The 20,217-nt window shown below is 38.4% G+C and overlaps 1 protein-coding gene, 1 long non-coding RNA gene and 1 pseudogene across 2 annotated transcripts; 2 read left to right on the top strand and 1 right to left on the bottom strand.

The window, feature by feature from the left end:
* Positions 1-417: 417 nt before the first annotated feature.
* LOC131782710 (uncharacterized) lies at positions 418-2,396 on the bottom strand (annotated as a pseudogene).
* Positions 2,397-4,480: 2,084 nt separating this feature from the next.
* On the top strand, positions 4,481-6,269 carry LOC131780522 (uncharacterized). Its single transcript, XR_009339880.2, has 3 exons — positions 4,481-4,813; positions 5,127-5,168; positions 5,446-6,269. It is a non-coding gene; the product is annotated as an uncharacterized lncRNA (long non-coding RNA).
* Positions 6,270-10,230: 3,961 nt separating this feature from the next.
* Positions 10,231-13,269, top strand: LOC131780523 (uncharacterized). Its single transcript, XM_059097120.2, has 4 exons — positions 10,231-10,383; positions 11,593-11,725; positions 11,894-12,151; positions 12,866-13,269. The coding sequence occupies exons 1-4, from the start codon at positions 10,338-10,340 to the stop codon at positions 13,158-13,160; spliced, it is 732 nt and encodes a 243-aa protein (XP_058953103.2). The 5' UTR covers positions 10,231-10,337; the 3' UTR covers positions 13,161-13,269.
* Positions 13,270-20,217: the final 6,948 nt, after the last annotated feature.

The raw sequence follows: 20,217 nt of genomic DNA, 5'->3' as shown, positions 1-20,217 counted from the left end.
ACTACTAAAAATGATTTACAGAAAGCAAAACCCTTAATTTTGGCTATGTAAACCAGGAAAGACCAAATGTGCATACCAGTCCCATGTAAACATTAGATATTGTCGTCTGAATCAAACTAGTGTCCAGAGTTGTACTGGTCATTATCTAATAACCACCTTAAGATACAAACAGCTGACTCTTAGAGTGACTGTTAGCCCCTTGCTTGCATGCTAAAAATTTCAGCTGTCTGTTGCAGTACTTAATTGAAGGTGATAACAAAGTAAATGTTTATTCCACAGTAGTAGTTTATCCTTGAAAATTCAAATTTATCCATGTGAGGTAAGAGTTACAACTTACTTAATTTTTAATAAAACAGGAAAGATATTTCACCCTCTATAGGTTATTCTGCACAAAAACTGGCTTTAGACTTGCATCATTCACTCCCCCAAATTAAGCCGAATTTGTTCCTTTATCAATGCGGCAAACACTTTTTGGCTACTTAACAATTTTGAAAGCTTATGAGCCACTTGTCTTTCTGTTTTCTTGCCCAAACAGTGTTTTATAGCTGTCGGTCTAACAGTGTCAACTACATGATTATACTCTTTGTAAAGGACCTCTGTTTCAAGCTTGTCACTTGCTAAAAGAGCTACTACAAGCTCCATCAAAACAAGCTCCTCAAAGAGTGTCCAGTGTACTGTCATTGTTCCACCTGCTTTGAATTCCGTATATGATTTTCCACTTAACCCTTCTGTTGAACTGTCATGATGTCGCCGCTTTCGAGCTGAACATGTAATTGATGCAGAGCCTGATGATACCTTCTTGCCTCTAGGATTATTGCAGTTTATACACTGACAGTATGCACTACACCCCATCACTTTCTGAAAACACTTGCAGCCACTCTTATATTCATGACAGGAAATGCTTCCTGTTTTTTTTTTTTAGCTCCCTGTCCACACCTGCATGTTATTTGATGCTGGTTACTACACTGAGAAGAAGGTACACTTCTCTGCTGCTCCTCATCTTGCTGTACAGTATTTTGCTGCTCAATGCCATCATAATGGCCAGCAAAACGCATTTCATAAGCAAGATATATTGGATTGTCACTTAGAGTCCTATCTCTTGGGCAAATTGGCAAAACTGGGAAGTTTAACATTGCTGTGAAGACCACAACTGAGATGCGCAATGCATTGGAGGCAGCAAGAGGCATAGAATTTCCAAGTTCTGATGCAAAGTGGCCATCTTGTAAAAAGGCATTTGCTTCTACTTCATAATCTTGTTCTGAAGTGAGGAAAGGCTTATAGGAAGAGGGATTGGCCAACCACTCTTTCACAATGATTTGTCGTAGTGCCATAGCCATTTGTTTAACATCTGTGTGAGCACCTTTCATTAACCCTAAATTTTCCATATGTGCCTTTGCCTCAGCACTTAAAGTGCCTTTTGCCAACTGCTGCTGTATCATAATTGCTAAAGACACAAAAAAACAATTTCCATCTCCAGGAATTTTGATTCGTTGCAAATTGTTTAAAAGAAGAAATGCATCAAGATCTGTTCCATTATACTGAGCATTACTTGTAACAGTAGATAAGAGACAAAGAACATTTTTAAGGTTTATCAGATCATTAGCACTTCGTGAAATAGATGCCTCACCCTTGATATCTTGCAGGTGTTTACTTAAAAAACTAAAGTTTGATGCTTGCTGAATAACATTGGCAATTTCTGCATTGTTGAGAAAATTAAAACAGTCCTCATCATCACTTATGTCACAATTCTGGTCATCCAATAAGAGATTGTCATCATCACTTGATGTATCTGAATGTTCTTCTAGTAAATAGTTAATACAATCAATAGCTTCATCAATGTCTGACAAGTTTTCCCCAAACTCACAGTCTGCTGCTTCTGCATTCTCCTGAATAGTTAGAGAGCCACCAAACTGCTCATCAGTTGTGGAATCCTCAGTCATCATATTGTAAGTTTCCACAGGTTGAATATAGGTAACTTTTTTCCTCTTGTTGGTAAGCTTGCAAGATATTTTCTTTTCATTCCATTTGTAAAAGAATAACCCCAGAAATGCAAGAGCCAATTCTAGGCCGATCCTGGACCGTTTTAGAGACTTGTTTAAACTTTTGTGTATTGCTTCATTTCTATTTGTCCCTCCTGATGGTGGTATTCCAGACAAACAGCCTTTGATGACATGATGTTTCAGGTTATTAATCTCTTTTACTGCACTAGATGACAACAATGGAATGGAATCTATTTCAGCTTTGCTCCACTGCCTCATAAAAATCTCAATATTTTCCAGGATAACTTCTGGTGAGGGGGTGTCCATTGTTCTCTGTTCACCCCTATCCTTTGTATCACGGAAAAGTTGCCTTAAAGAGAGTATCATTTTCCTTTGAAGCTGTGTAACTGTTTCAGTGCAACCTTTCTTTTTAGGGATTTTCTTTACAACTCTTTGTATTGCATGAAAAGGGTCCAATTTTATAGTTACATTGGGAAATATCTTTAATAGCTTTGCACGCCATGAACAGCAATTATCTAAAAAAAAATTGCTGGCTTTTGTCCTTGTTTATCTAGCCTGTCTTTTACGAGTTGCAAAACATTTTCAATAGATGAAAACTTGGTTCCTTTACACAGCTTCCAGCTTAACACATGTCCCTCCTCATTAAGGACAATAAATAGTGTATCATACAGCTTCACCCATCTCTTATTAAACCAAAATCCAATATTTGCAGACACCTTAAACGTATGATCACAACTTAGCCACTTCCTGGCTGTCATTTGACACATTCTCTTTGTATATAAATGCTCCTTCTCAAAGTAATTCCTGGCTATACAAGAGGCTATGATCTTCTCACCTGGTTGTTGAAATCTTTGGTCAAACTCGGGAAAACAAAGACAAATGTTTGAATTTTTGTTCCATGCAGAGATATAGGCTTCCCTTCGTGAACCATAGGCATCATACATTGTCTGTAGCCAGAGAGTTTGAATTTCACTAATCGTCAACCCAGCATTTGCATGAGAGATAATAAAGCTGTGCAGTTCTCTCGTCACTCCGGCCTTGTGAAATAAGACGAATGGAATAGGCAATATACCTTTAACTTGTGACAAAACATAGGGATCGTGGGCAATTATTTGGTGTTTCCGGTCACAAACATATACTCTACTAACTAGTAAGACATTGTTCGTTAAACCGTAAAGGCGACGTGGTTCATCACATTTTGTTCTCCCGTCCTTCCATCTTGTAGCTCTAAGAGACTGATTCATTCCAGAATATTCGAGGCAATTGGGACAACATAAGGTAATATTCGAAGAAACACTTAATGGATCCCATAGTATGATATCATGTACTACATAATCTTCAGGATTATTGGATGTTGGCCTTCTTTGATCACCCCTAATAACCACACCATGTTGCAACCATATTAAATTCGCATTCGATTCAGATGAATGAATGCTCAAAACAAGCTGTATAAATCTGTAACTTGCTTCCGAAATTGGTATGTTGTAAGCGTAGGAGAAGCCCAAGATGTTGAAAGCCACCAAAAGATACACAACTTTGGTAAAACACTTCATTTCTTGTGATAAAACTACGATTTTATTAACCCGTTCGACACACAGCCGATCTCTGACTAATGGGAAATACCACTGGCGAAAGTATATGTGAGCCTGCACAATCTCGCTTTTTACTTCCGCTTGAACCGGAAATGAAGAAAATAACATGGAACCACGAGAACCAAGAGAACCAGAAGAACCAAGAGAACCACGAGAACCACGAGAACCATGAGAACCACGAGAACCACGAGAACCACGAGAACCAGAAGAACCAAGAGAACCAGAAGAACCAGAAGAACCAAGAGAACCAAGAGAACCACGATAACCACAAGAACCAGAAATACACAATCACCGTAACTGAGAGTTATATTACGTGAAGTCTGATAGTATAAGAACCACGAGAACCAAAGAACTACCGAGAACTACACAATTACCGTTTTATCAGTATTATATTTATGCGAAGTCCGATGGTAAGCGACTCATGACGTCAGCTGTGGCTATTACACCGGAGATCAGCCCTGTTTCTTGGCTACAGTCGCATGGAATGAGACTTAAGAAAGGAAAGGTAGGCAAAAGAAATTTCTTAACAACGTATTTTACTGCAACTTTACATTCTCAAACTTGACCGCTCCATTGATCTTTGTTCGTATCTTATCTTGCAGAAAAAGACGGTTGCGATGGCCAAGATCTCCTTGCCATCGCCCAAGATGCAGACGTACTAAGGCACTACATCCCTATTATAAAAGAGCGTCTAAAGCTCAAGAAATTGATTGCAATGAACGCTGAACCTAGAGATGACACGAGTTCTTCGTCGGTACGATAATTAATTTTCCCACCAGAGAATTTGAATGGTTCGCCTCTTCTCCCGAGTCTTGTTGAGTCTCAGCGGTTTCGCAACTAAAGTCACGTGATCAAATTCTGGCGCCGAGAGATAGAGACGGTTATTGTTCGAATACTGCATTTGCACAAGATGGATTTAACTTATTTCAAGATTCTCTGATTTTAGGATCTCTCACTCTGAATTCTTAATCTTTTTCTTGAAAAGATGAACTGATATTTTTATGTCTTTGTTTGCATCCACTTAAGCTGATTTTTTGGCTCTCACTCTTTCAGCGTGCAGAATCAAGTCCTTCGAGTAAGACGGTTCAAACTTCGATTGATGATTCAGATAACATCAGCGATTATGAAAATTTAGAGGTGACATTGGCACCGAAAGAAAAGGGTAAATCGCCCAGGGATCTCTGTTTTACGGACGAGGCGACAGAACTGAGCACTGCCTAAGTAAGTTCTCGTATATTAAACTTAGCAGGATAGTGAAGAGTACATTATCGATTACTTTCTTTCGATTATATCCTAAAGGAAAACACACAAGGTGCCAGTTGGTCAGTTAAAGATGACAAATCTCGGGGATTGCACCTACAAAAATGGCGAGATTTGCTTTATTTTTTTTGAAATATATTAGATATGTATTTACTTGCACCATGCATAAAACAAAGTAAACCCAATTTTTAAATCTGGTAAATTAAAAAATTAGTGAATTGATAGGATGTTATCAGACAGTTTAATTTTTTTGAAAACAAATATTTACCTACAGGTTCCTCCTGAATGGCTTTCAAAATTCCAACTACCATCGAGGGTAAGAAACTTTTCTTTGTTTTGTTTTTTAAGTCTACAAGCAATCCTTATTTATTCATGAATACTGAACTAAAACTGAAGTGCATAGAGGTATGATTTCTTTTCTTGATAAGTACATATACAGTTTGGTGAAAATACATCATTGATGATCACTATTATTGTGTTTTTACTTCTTATGCACAGTTTGCTTACAAATATTTTGCAACTTTGTAGTTGCAAAAATTTACTGTTCTCCAACAACAAATTAATTTGCTCATTTGTTTGTTTTTTTTGTACAGTTCTCTGCCTCAGTAGAGTTGGATACCCAGAAGGGATATCTCATCAGCAGCCTAAAGTACTCTGAGCAACAGTGGATTGCAAAAAAAAATTATTGCAGAGTATTCTTGTATGGTTAGCAGGATACTAGACTAAGTTGACTTGGAAACTGAATGGATTGGTATGGTCTAAAAATCTATTGCTTCACCTCTTCTGCTTGCAGTGAAGAGAGACAATTTTGTGGTGCTGAATCTCTTGCCTTAAACTAAAAAGTTGCAAAATAATCACTCTCACCTTTTAAGTTCATGACCTTTGTTCTTGTGTGTTTGTTATCACATGCATTTAATGAAGTTGTGACCATTTTGGAGGTACAAGTCCAAAAAACTGCTACTTTGGTACTAAGATGAACAGCTAAAATTTTTGAGCCCATTTGCCAATGAAGTCCAGATACAAAGGTTCAAGTACTTTGGGGTTGTATTAATTTTGCCTTTTTGTTTAGTTTTTTTGATTTTGCAATTTTTTAAAATATTCCTGTTGTCAAACCATTAGATAAATATTGGACATAGAATAGCTGATTTTTTCCAGATATTTTGGGAGTCATACATTAGTTTTTCAAGTCTTGAATGGGAGACAAATTACACACATTGAGCTAAACTTCCACTTCCATTCCTGGTGTTTTAGCTTATAGTTTTAGAAAAACAATATATATATATATATATATGTAAATATGGGGGTAGAGTCTACCTTGGCATAAAGTGCTCAATGCTGTAGAGCTAAGTATACATAAGTTAAAGAATTAAAGAGGACACATAAATTCTCTGTGACTCTGAATTTCACACCTAAGCGCTTGTCAGACAGAACTTTTCTGTCTGACAAGCGCTTAGGCACAAAACTCAGTCACAGAGAATTGATGCGTCCTCTTTAATTCTTTAACTTAAGTGTGTATATATATATTCTTTTTTTTTTCTGGCTACAGGCACTTTTTGCACTTTGGCTTGATTTTAATGTGGTTTTAAAACTTGTTTTTATTGCATAGAGTAGCTGATGTTGATTCAGCAATCAGAGATTATGTCCAGCACAAATTTTAATTGTTGGAGATCTTCAATACATCAATCACCTGAATATAGTAACAGAGGGAAGTGTAATTTGTCACTTCTCACAAGAAAAGATTCTTGATGCTCTCATTGGGTTACTTGGCTCATTCATATTTTCTTACAATCGGTCAAAGGCAATTTTGACTTTTTTTTAGAGCAAGCATTGCTTGAAATTGGGCACAGGCAGACTCTTGTCACTGTTTCCTCTATTTTCAATGACTTGGCAAATGCCTGCGGTAGTACTTGCTGATAGTTTATATTTTGATAATATCTAAAGTAGCAATATGAGTGCATGTATTCTCACATCCACTGGAAGAATTCTCTTTGCTGCTCTAAGGCTCTTTGTTTTTCATATGCACAAATCAAACAAGATCTATATTCTTGTGCAGGAACTGGACCATTTGTTACCTCTGTCTTATTTTGATAATTTTCAGTACTTTAAATCAGTCTTAATTATAAGCTGCTTTACTTTACCACATTTGCTAAGTCATTGAAAAGGGAAGCTTTACTCACAAGTGTCTCTTGGGTGTAATTTCTTGCAATGCTTGCACTGTTAAGAAGTATACTGATTTAGGGAAGAGATCTATTTTAGAAAATGGTTGAATTAATGTTAAATATGTATGTATGTTATATTCTTTCAAATGATGTTTCAAAGTTTGTCTGTTTTATACCACAATTAAGATTCTTAATAACTGTAAAATCAGGTAGCATAAAAGGTTTTTACATAAACAATATCTAGAACCTAATAAATGAGTGTTTGAAAGATAAAGTATGTGGTGTATTTTCATTATTTGAATGTAAGGGGGAAAATCAGCATGGAGAGGAAAGAGCCCTCTACTTCTGAAGTGGCCCACATTGGAGCTGAATTGGCTCTTTTTAAAGGGGCCATTTGTGAGAGGGCTGAAATTTCGGGGGCTGTTTTGGCCCCTATAAATTTCAAAGTGGCCCCTGTATTTTTCAAATTCACCCTTCACATGGTCCAATTTGGCCCCTACAACGGGGTCAATTCAGCCCCAAAATTGGTGCCAAAAACAGCCCCATTTCAATGGGGCTGAATTGACCCTAAGCGAGTGCCAAACTGGACTCACTCGTTTCGCCCCATTTTTGGGGCCAAATCAACTCTTTTAATTTTACAGTGTACTAATTAACTGTTGGTGTTTAGAGTGATTTTCATTTTCCGTGAAAGAATAGGGTAACTTATAGTTAGTGGTGTACTGTGTATCTTTTGTTTTCTTTCGTTCTTTATCAACTACTAATAGTAATTTTTTTTTATTTCATGGGCGAATGAAAATCACCCTAAAACATGCAAAGAAACAAAAGGTGAAAAAGTATTACTTTTATGTAATTCATCAGCAGTACCCTAAGGCTTATTGAAATCACTTCATTAAAAACCACTATTTTCATTTGCCCTTGACTGAAAAAAGACTACTTAGTTTTTAGCATGCAGTTGATAATGAACAAAAAAATCCAGAGTCTTCTAATTACAGTAAGTGCAAATTTTCACTTGCATATGAAAATTATCCTAGTGCTTTCATTCTGTAAGATTATAATAAATTTAATATTTTTTTTTATATGGTTATACATCTACTGATTACAATGATAATATTTCAAGGGTGTAATGTTAGAAATTGTCGTCCAATAAGAACATTAATAAGAATTTATTTTAAAGGTGTAAGATCATTTGCAGAGCTGATCCCCTGTTTGTTATTGTAAGTCAAAGAGCACAAACTCATTGCAAGTACACATTGCTGTCCTGCATTCTGCCCAGAAACTCATTACCCTAACTTTATGAAGCTGTTATTATTTTGATAGGGTCAACACATATTAGAGGACCAGGATTTTGTATGTGACTTAATTTATAATTGCAATAATTTGCTATACGAGCCTCACTCTTGCAAGAACACATCAGTTTGTTATAAGAAAACAATGTTACATATCGACTGGCACGATATTTTATCTTTCTTATACTTTGACAAATTCTCTCACGACGGTTAAACTTAAACGTCGTTTTACTTAATAGTTTTTTTAGCATTAACATAACAGTACAATGTAGATGACATGATTATACATGAAAGAATCTGTGCATAGACAAATTCTCTAACCTTTCTGCTTCTGTTCCTTTAAATTTTCAAACTTCGTATTGGTATTCTGCTTGGTTCACGATCACGTCTACATATACGATGAGATTTGCGTTTATGCTTCTCTCGATTAACATGAGATAGCTGATTTGATATAGCGTGTTTATCGATGAAGGTTCATTAAATATGTTCGCTCAAAAAGAGGTCTCTCATAAGGTTTGCGGACCGACCTGTTCCGAAAACGCTCGACGCCTTTTAGCGTGGGTCTACTGCGAACGCTGTTTGCATATTTTGAATGCGTTTTGAGCGTATTACACACAGTATCTGTGCTGATTTTGCACGCGGAAACTTCTCTTCTCCGCCATTACGCCGTGCCATGTGCTCATCGGTCAAAACGTCAAGCATGCGTCAGAACGTCGCTTACGCGTGTTACGGACTTGACTGCGATTTACAACTGAAAGAATAAAAAAAAAAGTTTAAAAATTTTAAAAAATTTAAAAATAAATGAAGCCGGGGTTTTCTTTGGAAAGTCAGAGTAAAAATATATTCAGCAAGAGATTATTTCATGATCAGTGACAGTCTGTTTGAGGAGTTCAATTTGCATTGCATGTTCAGGTTTTTTTAATGCTATGATAAAAAAAAAATTGCTATTGAAATTTCTTTGTCTGCCTTTTTCTTTTCCGAAGAAGCCTTTCGTTTCCCATAAATATCACGGACTTGAAAGCGACCTACGTGATGTAGACTGACAATATCCTGTAGAGCCCAATATAGTGTGGACGCAAATATCCTGTATCATGTCCGCATGCTTGCTCAATGACGGATAGAGAGTAATATTACTTGCTGAGACCTCCACTTGACAAGTGGAGGTTTTAAGAAGTAATATTACTTACCCAGCGAAAAATCGTGCTATTCCCTTTACCTGCTTTGATACACGTACAAATTGTGCTTTCAGCTTTATCACGTATCTTTCACTTCGACTCACTGTTATTAAAAACATACCTTGCTAATTTGACACTAACGTTAAAATAAAACGGTGCGCGTGATATGGTTCACGTCGTTACAGCTCATTGGCAAATATGGTGTCTAGAACTACTTGCTTAGTCAACAACATCCGCAGCCTGCCTCGTCATGGTAACGAGTAAAATTACTTTCCAAAGGCGGCGAAGCGTTTTGGACAAAGAAAAAGGGGGGGGGGGGGGGGGGGTAGTTAATCGCAACCCGAGTCAAACACGCACTTTTTCTTAAATATCCCAATTTGGATTCCGTATATTTCTCGGCACAAACACTAAACTTCAACACAATTTCACAATTGTTCATTGTGTTTCGTGACCGATGGACAGATCCATAAACATTTTTGTCGGAGCAAAGATCTCTACTCCCTCGATGATGAGCTCCCCCACCCCTTAAACATTTCCAATATCAGTGTCGATATGAGTGGCTCTGACAGCGGTATTCAAACCTTCCGAAATTGCAACGTGAAAAGGGTAGAAAAGAGTAGAAAAGGGTTGAAAAATCTACCCTGTCTGATAATCAGGTCTCTAAATATCTTGTAAATATCTTGTTAAAAATGACGTGACTGTGTATCATAGTTGGAGCTCAGCCAACCGCGCCAGCCATGCTCATGTAATCCTTCATATGACGTCACCTAGAACAAAGTGGAAAAATCGGTAAAGCAAGTGGTTTTACTAATTATAATAAGACGTTGGTTACTCTCGACAATTCATTTGCAAAGGAGCAGCGAAGATGCAGATCTCTGTGCGTTTCACTTTAATTCTCGTCGGGGCCGTGGGTAAGTTCATCTTTGACTGCTCTACCTTCAGGTATTCATCAAAGGGTTTATAGAACACGAAAAACTTAGGCGTTTGCAAGGTATGACTACTCGAAATGCACACGGTTGCAAAAATTAATCAGTTCATTCCTCGCGTGGAGTTGATTTCGTTTAGTCTCGTTTCAAATGGTTTCTTTTTGCTATTTTTCTTCTTCCCTCTAGTAGCTTTGCATGTTTTCACACTGTTTCGTCGTTTCGTCTATGGATTCTAAGTTACGGACCAACACAGTTACATCCTGACTGAATTGAGCCTGGTTTTTTATTCACCTACGTTTATCACTGTGCGTTCGATGCATTTTTTGTCGCTATCGGTAAAATTTTCAACAACTTGCTGCTCGATTTTCTCGCCAAACTATTTGAACTCTTTTAAGTTAGGGCAAGAACTGCACCTTAGCGTACTTTCCGATCAGCGACATAAGGAGAGAGAAGCATTTGTTCCAGATACTTTGATAATAGTTAGATTCGAGCGAGGAAAATGAGGCGTTGGCTTCATTGTAATATTACTTTCTATTCAGTAATATACCACGAATACTCAACGAAATCAACAACAATTATTTTTTTTTTGGAGCAAATCGAGGCGTAAGGGAAATGAACATTAAGATAAATTCAATTTTGACTGAACAAAGAAATGTCTTAGAGAGGATAGCATAAATTTCGTTTCTGATATTCCTGGGCTTATATCACAAAGTTATCAAACCGCATGAGATAGAGTCTGTTGGCTAATATCCTGTACCTTAACCATTTGTGTGATCAGTAACATGTATCATTAAGTGGTATTGCGTCTCAGAAGTAGCAAAAGCGTTTTGGAGCGCGACGAAGGAAAGTGGAAATACGCAGGATTTTTACCGTACATCAAGCCAAAAACGTATCCTGTAGAACACAATGTTCTGTAGACGCAATCTCCTTTACCATGTCTACATGCTTGCTCAATGGGGGGGACAGTGCCATAAACTTTTTTTGTCGGGGAATTACTTCAAAAATTACTACTCCCCGATGAGCCCCCCAACCCCTTTACCCTTTAATGCCTCTGGCTAATTAAAAAATATTTGTGTAATAACAATCTAAAGTGTTACATTCCTTCCTAATTACTTACTTTACATTCATAAAAATTCCTATCATAAAAAAACTGCTCACTAATTTATTGATTTCCGTCAATTATTGCTTTTACAGCGTTTCTCGTTGGAAGCCATGAGGCACTCCCTAACGTTGGCCGATGTACTTTCATGGAGTACTTTTGCGCTGCTCGAAAATGCACCACGTTTTTCTATAAAGGACTCCAAAAGGACCCCAGAGGAGACTGTTTGTAAGTTCACTTAATGAGCTCTAAATTTTGAGGCGTTTTGAACGGCCACTTATTCCACTCTAACGCAGTATTGCGGTATCTGTCAGGTTGCATGTTTTGTTCATGGATTACAATGGACTCTAATTTAAAAATAGCTTTAACTCATTGGCGACCTTGTTCTTATTCCAGTACTAAGTTCAACCAAATGAAAGACTGTGTGGTGAAGGTGTTGAAGTATTGTGCTGACTCACTGACACACAGCACCATCAGAAGAATTGTAGACCAGAATTTTCGCAGCACAGAATGCTCTGAAGGCCCCGCTCTAATACCGTCTTCATCAGCGGCATCATTGCCTTGTTCCAGCTCTTTCGTCACTAAAGCGAACGCCTGTGGGAGAACCTTCCGGCAAATATTTGTCGTGGACAAATCGAATTCCTCTCTTTGCGCGTGAGTTTGTGTTGATTACTTGATTTTATACAACAAGCTGAATCATACACGCATTTTGATTGGTTGTTACTAATGATGGAAACGCATAAATGACGTCAACATTATCAACCATGCTTCTTTGTGATTTAAAACAAACAGATTTCGTTATGCCATGGATTTCCTTAGAATGTATTTGCACTTGATTGTTAAACATCGATAAATTAACGGAGATGATTGATTAGGACGCTATTAGGTTGTGGAAAATAGAAAATTTCACACTTTCGTCTCGAGAATGTTCCCCTCTGAAAAAATTGAGAAATAACATTAAATTTGGGAACACGCGTAAAACTGTAGAAATTTTTGTAAAGACAAGAATCGAAACATTATATTCAGTTCTTTCTGTTATCCGGGTGTGTTAAAAAAGCCTTGACTTTATGTAGCGCTAACTTTGACTGATATTCAAAGCCACATATTTCTTTTAAAGCTCTGTAAGAAAAAAATGTATTTAAAATCCGAAAAAATTATGGACAAGTTAAGAAGGTACTTTGCGTAGACCCAGTAAACTGTCTCAACGCTTGCGTGCGTAGGTAAACGTCACTGATTTAGTCGCGTTCAGAGGGTGACCGAGTCTTACAGATCAGAGTTGGCTCGGCTTTGTAAATCGAAACAGATCGAAATTCCACAGCGACGGAAACAGGTATACTTAAAATGATTTTGTTAACTGTCATTATTCAGGGAAGAAGCCGAGCGGAAAAAGTGTGTGAAGAATTTGGTAGATTCTGACTGCACCTTTTCCTCTGCTGACCAGGAAGTGTTGGACTTGGGCTTTGCTGACTACAATCCTTTCTGCGCAAACAATAGGGACCCTGGGGCGACCGGAAATGATCAGTGCTATGGCGTGGAAGACATCAATGGACACGCTGGCATTAATCCAACCGCTGGCTTTAATACAGCCGCTAGCATTAAACCTGGTGTAATGCAGGCGCTTTTGTTAGTTTTCATGTCCATTTGTTCCTTTTTCGTCTTTTAAAGGGGTTTCCCTCTTCATCATTTTATTCCAGTTTGTTAACATTATTAGACAAGTTTGATAAGTTTTTGTATCGGCGAGGCATTTTGAATAAAGTGTTAGCTTACCTTAAGTCTGGAATAATTCCTTGGCTTTTATCTCTTGACTGCTTGAGCGTCCAATTTTTATAAAAGCATTTTAGAAATAAAAAAATTATGAACAATTAAATAAGTCTTAAAAACATTATATTTTCAGCAAACCGATTGAACTAATTTGTTTTCGCAACGGTCGTATTAGATTTTACGCTGAGCCATGTGCGTAATAATATTTCGAATTAAGAAAATTAACCAGAAACCCAACTGTTTGAAGTCTTTGGTTCTATAACAAGGAAAATACTGAAAAACTAACTGAACACAATTCTGGTATTGAAGCGAATACATCTTTCAGAGCGAGTAAAATCTTCCGCGGAGAAAATGAGCCTATCGTTCCAAAGAAGGAATGTCACCGTCATCACATGCAGTCTCGTCGTCCGAAAGTGACTCATCCGATTCTTCATCTCTGCTTGGGGAATCGTACTCTAATATCTGATTTTCATCTTCGATTTTTTTTTCGTTGCTCCTCGTAGTCAGAGTTCGAAGCTGAGCGGTTCACTCGGATGAATTTCTTTCTGATCAAGGTACGACGGGAGGGTTCCAACTATTGCCATCGGACGCACTGCCACACCGAATGTTTACCCGCAGTCCCTCATCTCCTGTATGTTCTGTGGTGCTATCGGTACAGGTGATAACATTTGAATACCGTTATGGCCGACAGGATCATGGTACGTTCGGGTACAAGGTACTAAGACTTTGGATTTCTAAAATAATACGCTACCCACTGGGTTGTCCTCTTTAAGGCTTCTTTGGCTGCATTTCCAAAATTTCTTGCATAAATTAACATCGTGCAAAGTGGATATTTGTAATAAATGCATAACGGAGTGAGCACTCTCCACTTCTATCGGTCATACGACTCATCAGGTTAAACGCGTTAGTGGGAAGAAGCGAAACACGATCCATTAAAAACGGCTGTGTGGGAGGCTAGGACTTTCACGTAGTTTGTTCCTTTATACTTTCTGGCTTACATATGGCTTCAGTTTGTTTACCCCATGAAAGTGGTACATTGTCGCAACGTAAACATCATCGAAAATTTTCTCGATTAATTGTGTCGGCTGTTCCTTTTTCTCCTCTCTGGGCTTGCCACCTTGAGATTGCTTGTTTAACCTTTTTCTAGACTCGGTGGTTCCTTTGATTGTCTTGCCCGAGCTTGCACTACGACACATCTCAGCTAAATGGGCTCATTTTCCGCTTGACGCTTCATGTTTCTCGCCACAACGATAGCATTCGGCATTCGAAGCTTCCTTGCCTCCATACTTTGACGCTGAGTTGATTTGATTGCACTTTGCTGGGGGTCGTTTCGATTGACTGAATATCCACCTCTTGCTTTGGAGCTAAATCCATCGCTAGGGCAATCTCTTCGGCCTTCTTGAGAGTCAAATACAACTCGTTCAGCAATCGCTGCTGCCACATGCGTCACCACACCTTAATTCGTCTTCTTTGCTATTACAGCTGTAGAATTTAAAATGCTCCAATATCTCACTTGGTCCGGGTAAATAGTGCTTTTCTTAAGTTTCGACAATCGTATTGAAAGTTGCATCCGCGGGTCTCGCTGGCTGAAGTAAATCTTTTGCTAGAGAATACTTTTTGCTGCCGCAAACGCTGAGTTGAATCGCTCGCTTTTGCCTTACATCTTCGACGTCGTTCGCCCGGAAATATTGTTCTAGACGCTCGTTAAATTGGATCCACGACTCCTTCGATTCTTTGAATTCACCTATCTTTCTGTAGGTTGCCATCCCGTTACGAATCTAGAGTTAATCCCCGTCGCCAAAAATGTAGTAAACGGCCAACGGTGTTGTTCAAACAGAAGAAGTTTAAAAATGAAAAAAAAGGGGGGTCAAGTTACAAGTCATGTGACACACAAACTAACTACATCATTACAGTAACTCGCTCCATGTGACCTCTCAAAATGCAGTCACGATGGTAAAATTAAACTATCCGTGAGTATTGACAGTCTTACGTGTAATCTGTGTCGTCTGACTCTCTTCTGTCATCTTCTCATCCCATCTTTCATGTCTGGGTCCTTTCTCACAGTATACCCATGTCGCACTTTGATCGATAATTATCCAAAAATGAAATGATTCGGGAACAGAATTGCGAGAACGCATTTATGTTAAACGTTAATTCTATACTTAAATATTTCCAATATCAGGGTGGATATCAGTGGCTCTGACAGCGGTATGGAAACCTCGCGAGATTGCGACGGGAAAAGGTTTTAAACTCATCAGACAGGGTAGATTAATAATCAGGTCTTTAAACATCTTGTAAATATATTGTACAAAATCACGTGACTGTGTATTGTAGTTGGTGCCCAGCCATGCTCGTGTAACCCTTCAGATGACGTCACCCAGAAAAAGGCGGAAAAATCGGTAAAGCAAGCGGTTTTTAATAATTATGATAGGACCTTGGTTACTCTCGACAATTCATTTGTAAAGGAGTAGCGAAGATGCAGATCTCTATGCGTCTTACTTTAATTCTCGTCGTGGCCGTAGGTAAGTTAATCTTTTACTGCTCTACCTTCAAGTATTAATCAAAGGGTTTGTTGAACATGAAAAACGTGGGTGTTTGCAAGGTATGACAGCACACAAAATGCACACGGTTGCAAAGATTAATCATTTCATTGGCGTTTAATCTCGTTTCGGATGGTTTCGTTGTCCTTTTTTTATTCTTCCATCTTGTAGCTTTGGATGTTTTCGCATTGTTTCTTCACTTAATATATGGATTCTAAGTTACGAACATTTCAGAATCGAGTGACGAGAGTAAGCAGTTGGCCGCAGTGTAATATTGCTTTCTATACAATGATACATCACGAATACACAGTAAAAATCGACAACATTTATTTACTTTTTGCAATTAAAATGCATATCCCTCCCGTAAAATAGCGAAGCCAATCGAGGCGGAAGGGAAATAAACATTAAGATAAATTCTATAACTTTGACTGAACAAAAGAAATGTCTTGAAGAACATAGATTTCGTTTCTGATATTCTTGGGATAATATCACTATGAATCACGGACATGAAAGTGATCAATTCGCACGAAGTAAAGTACGTTGACCAATAACGTGTACCTTAACCACATACTTAATCAATAACATATATCATTGTGGTCTTGCGTCTCAGAAGCAGCGAAAGCGTTTCGGAGGGCGACGAAGGAAAGGAGGAAAAAAGTAGGATTTTTACCGTACATCAAGACAAACACGTTCTTCGACTCAAACATAAGAAGACAGTTGTTTTACAAAAAAATGAGTTCCTTATCAATGATCTTGATGATGCGATTGGCGAGAAGATCATGACGCCAAATACAGGTTTAGTCTTGCATCATCTGGTTTGACCTGACGTAATCCCAATGAAACGATTATTGAAAAGAGTAGGAGGCTAAATCTCCCGCGCTACTTTACGCTCCGCAACCACTGGCATTAAGACAACCGCTGTCATTAAGGCAACTGCTGGCTTTAATACAGCTGCTAGCATTAAAATGGCTGTATTGCATACACTATTGGTAGTTCTCATGTTCATTTGTTCCTTTCCCAACTATTAAGTTTGTTATGTCTGTTATGTTTATTATGTTATGAGTTTGGTATTATAACTCACCTACGCCCCACCCACCCTCTCCCCCTCCCTGAACCCAGCAAACACTTCTCTAGAATAGCTATATGAAACTCACTAGCCCTTTGGTACTGGATTTTTTTTCCTAACCCCTCCTCCTTCTCCTCCCCCCTAAAAAAAAAAAAGCTTAGCCTAAAAATTTCTACTTGCAGGGGAATCAAGTGTGGGGGGGGGGGGGGGGGGGTTTGGAGGGAGGATGTGGAGGATTCTTTTTGCGACAACGGAGCATTTATGTATTTATGCGATCTCTTCCTTTAAGTATCTTGTTTCTCTTTGATTTCCCCATATTGTCAGTGTAAGATTTCCTCCCCCCCTTCTTTTCAACCACTTAAAAAAACCAATGTTAATATATACTTCTTAAACCACAAACAGATAAGCTGAAGTTTTACAACAGTGCTATTGATCAGAATAGAATTTCAGAAGGTCAAAAAATTACAAAATTAAGCGGCAGGCGTGGATGGTTGCAAGAGCAACGATGACTTTGTCAAGTGTGAGTCCTGCTTGGCCACTGAAGATGACACCTTGAAATTCGTGGCAGATTTGTTATCATTCATCGACAGCGAACAAAAAATTCTTTACAGAGAAGACTTACTCCAAAACCCTTTGCAATTGACGAACTGAAATATTTTCATGAAGCTATAAGCTGACAACAACCCTAATAGAACTGGAAAGGAAGTTTCCATCTCGCATTAGGAAAGATTGGCAATTGCGCAGAAAAAAAGGCAGCAAAATCAAAGGAGAAGCGTGAACAACAGCTTTTTGCAAAGCTCACCTCAAAAGAGCTTGCTGTCAAAAATAACAATAGTCTTACCAGCATCGCAACCATCAAAGCTGAGTTAACTGGGAAATTGGTCAAGCGTCTTCATCTCTACCCTCTGCTGTTGCTGCCAGAAACGAATCAATTTCAATACAAACTTTCCCGTAACATGCAGCTAATAGCATCCGGTACAAACGGAAAAAGCAGTGAAGGACCCTGTTAATAAATCGGACGAGGAGGCCATCCAAGGGTTAGGAGAGGGGGAAATCCAAGAGTCAGTGGGAGATGATGTTCAAAGTCGGTAGATGGAGAAGTCTACGAGGCTGCCAAACAAGCTATGGCTGCGGGATGAAGCAGTTACATTAAGCTAAATAGACACTTTTTGATATATGTATACATATCCTTCTTCTGTTGTCGTGGTCTGTAATGACAGAGTGCGCTGCGTTTATTGAACGTTCCCATTGCAGGGATACCTCTCAAGGACTCAATAAACATTTAAAAATTGCTCATCTGTGGGTCAAATCCCTGACTCCCGGCACAGCACAGAGAAATATTTATGAATACCTATTAAGTAGTACAATGAAGGCAATAAAACAATTCTTTGTTTTCAAAGTTGTTATTATAAACATCGAATAAGTGTTCAACGCCAAAAATCTGTTCATTTTTCCCTCAGAATCCGCAATCATCCCAAGAAAAATTAAAACATTACAAGAATTTTAAAGGCAAACAACTGGAACGTTAAACAATGAAAAAATATCTAATTTTTAAGCGTCAAAAATGTCTTTGCTTATTCAGTAGGACTCCGCTAACTTGAAACCTGTGAACTCGACCCGCCAGTAACTCGAATAAGGTCCGATTTCCCTTGCATTTCACCCCAATTTTCCGGTAATTTACTATCAGCTACTTCGAACTCAAACTCCTCTTTAACTCAAACTAATTTTTTTACTGTCTCTTGGCTCAAATTTACCCTGATAACTCGAACTTAACTAAAACGCATTGGTCGATAAACGTCAAAATGCCAGAACATAGGTGATTGACACGTTGCACGATTGATAAGAACATAACAACATTTATAAAAACGTAATGCATTTTGCTGAACTTCTCAAACTGGATACCAGGGGCGAGAAGAATCCAAAAAGTACTGAATCGCATTTTGAAAAATAAACTGAACAAGAAGCTACTTATCGGTTCGGTTTTTACCATCCCAAGTATCTAAACTTCTTTAGCGAAGGGAATGTCAACGACATTGGCGTGAATCGAGGGTACCGTATCGACATCCGGGGCATGGTGATAAAGTAGGACCCCAGAAGACTCAGTGGGGATTAGTAAAAGGTGCCGTTTGGGACCTGAACCAAATTACTGTGACTAAGCGGAAAGAAACCGAAGAAACAAACTCATCGTTTTATAATCAGTGCAGTCGACGTCCAACGCTCACCATATTCTTCACGGAAACCTATCCTTCTGTTTGTTCTTTCTAACTTATATGTATCTTTTTTTGCTTCTTTTAACGGCGGTGCCTTTCACTAAAAAACTCTTGTTTTTTGGGAGATTACATCCTCTCCGCGGTCATTGGCGGATAAGAACTTTGTCTTTGGGTTTAAATATTTCAGCCTTGTGAAGCCGCTTGTGGCGTCTTACCATTCAATCGTTAAGTTTTGCGCTGTGAAGATTAACTTTTCGCCCTATGTTCTTAACGTGCCTCCTTTACGCGACCAGTTCTCGTTTTAATCTCATCACCTTCTGAGTCTAAACCAGTGACGCTTTCACCAGTTTTTCGCCCGTAGTAGATCTCCAAAAGGAGTTCTCCATCCACGCTCTTCCTTGCTTTCGTCGTTTAAAATCCAGTTGTAGTTATCAAAATTTGCCGCCCAATTAATTCCTTTCCTTCCTAGTGTTACTGGGTCGTACATTACCTTTTTTCTGAGTCGTTTATGTGATCTCTCTACGTTTCCCCGAGGCTGCGGGTGGCAAGGCCTTCACTTAATTAATTTTATCTTCCATATTTTTGCAAGGGAATCTCACCTTTCCTTCAAATTTCGATCCCCGGTCGCTTTGAAGGCGATCAGGTGGACCATGTTTGGCATAGTTCACCTCCAGGACTCAGCTCACATGACCACTGTTACTCTTTTATGACAAAGAGTAACAGCTCACACTTACAAAGTGCGACAGCTTTTTTATCACAAAGTTGCGACGATTTTATTACAAAGTGGGACAGGTATTGCAAAATACGACAGGTATTATAAAGTGCTACGATTATTTCAAAGAGCGACAGAACACCTCGACTGACCACCTTCAACACGCATTGTTTCAATTGGTCGAGCTCAGCAAAGTCAACCGTTCGATACAAGTCAGTTTCATGAAAGCAAAGTAAATTATTGGAAATATAACGCCCTAAATCATGTAATTATCATGTAAGCATTGTAAAAGGCGATTAAGACCAGTTACGGAAACGATAAGTTTCACGATCTGACACGATCATTTCTGAAACAAATATATTTTATTGGTTTGCTGCAAAAAAGTTCCCTTTTTAATATTATTTTATACAAATTTTCATTACTGTCGATTT

This window comes from Pocillopora verrucosa, chromosome 11 (assembly GCF_036669915.1).
Source record: "Pocillopora verrucosa isolate sample1 chromosome 11, ASM3666991v2, whole genome shotgun sequence".
NCBI classification, from domain to species: domain Eukaryota; kingdom Metazoa; phylum Cnidaria; class Anthozoa; order Scleractinia; family Pocilloporidae; genus Pocillopora; species Pocillopora verrucosa.
Note: the sequence above shows the minus strand (reverse complement) of the source record. Positions and strands in the feature narration are given on the sequence as shown.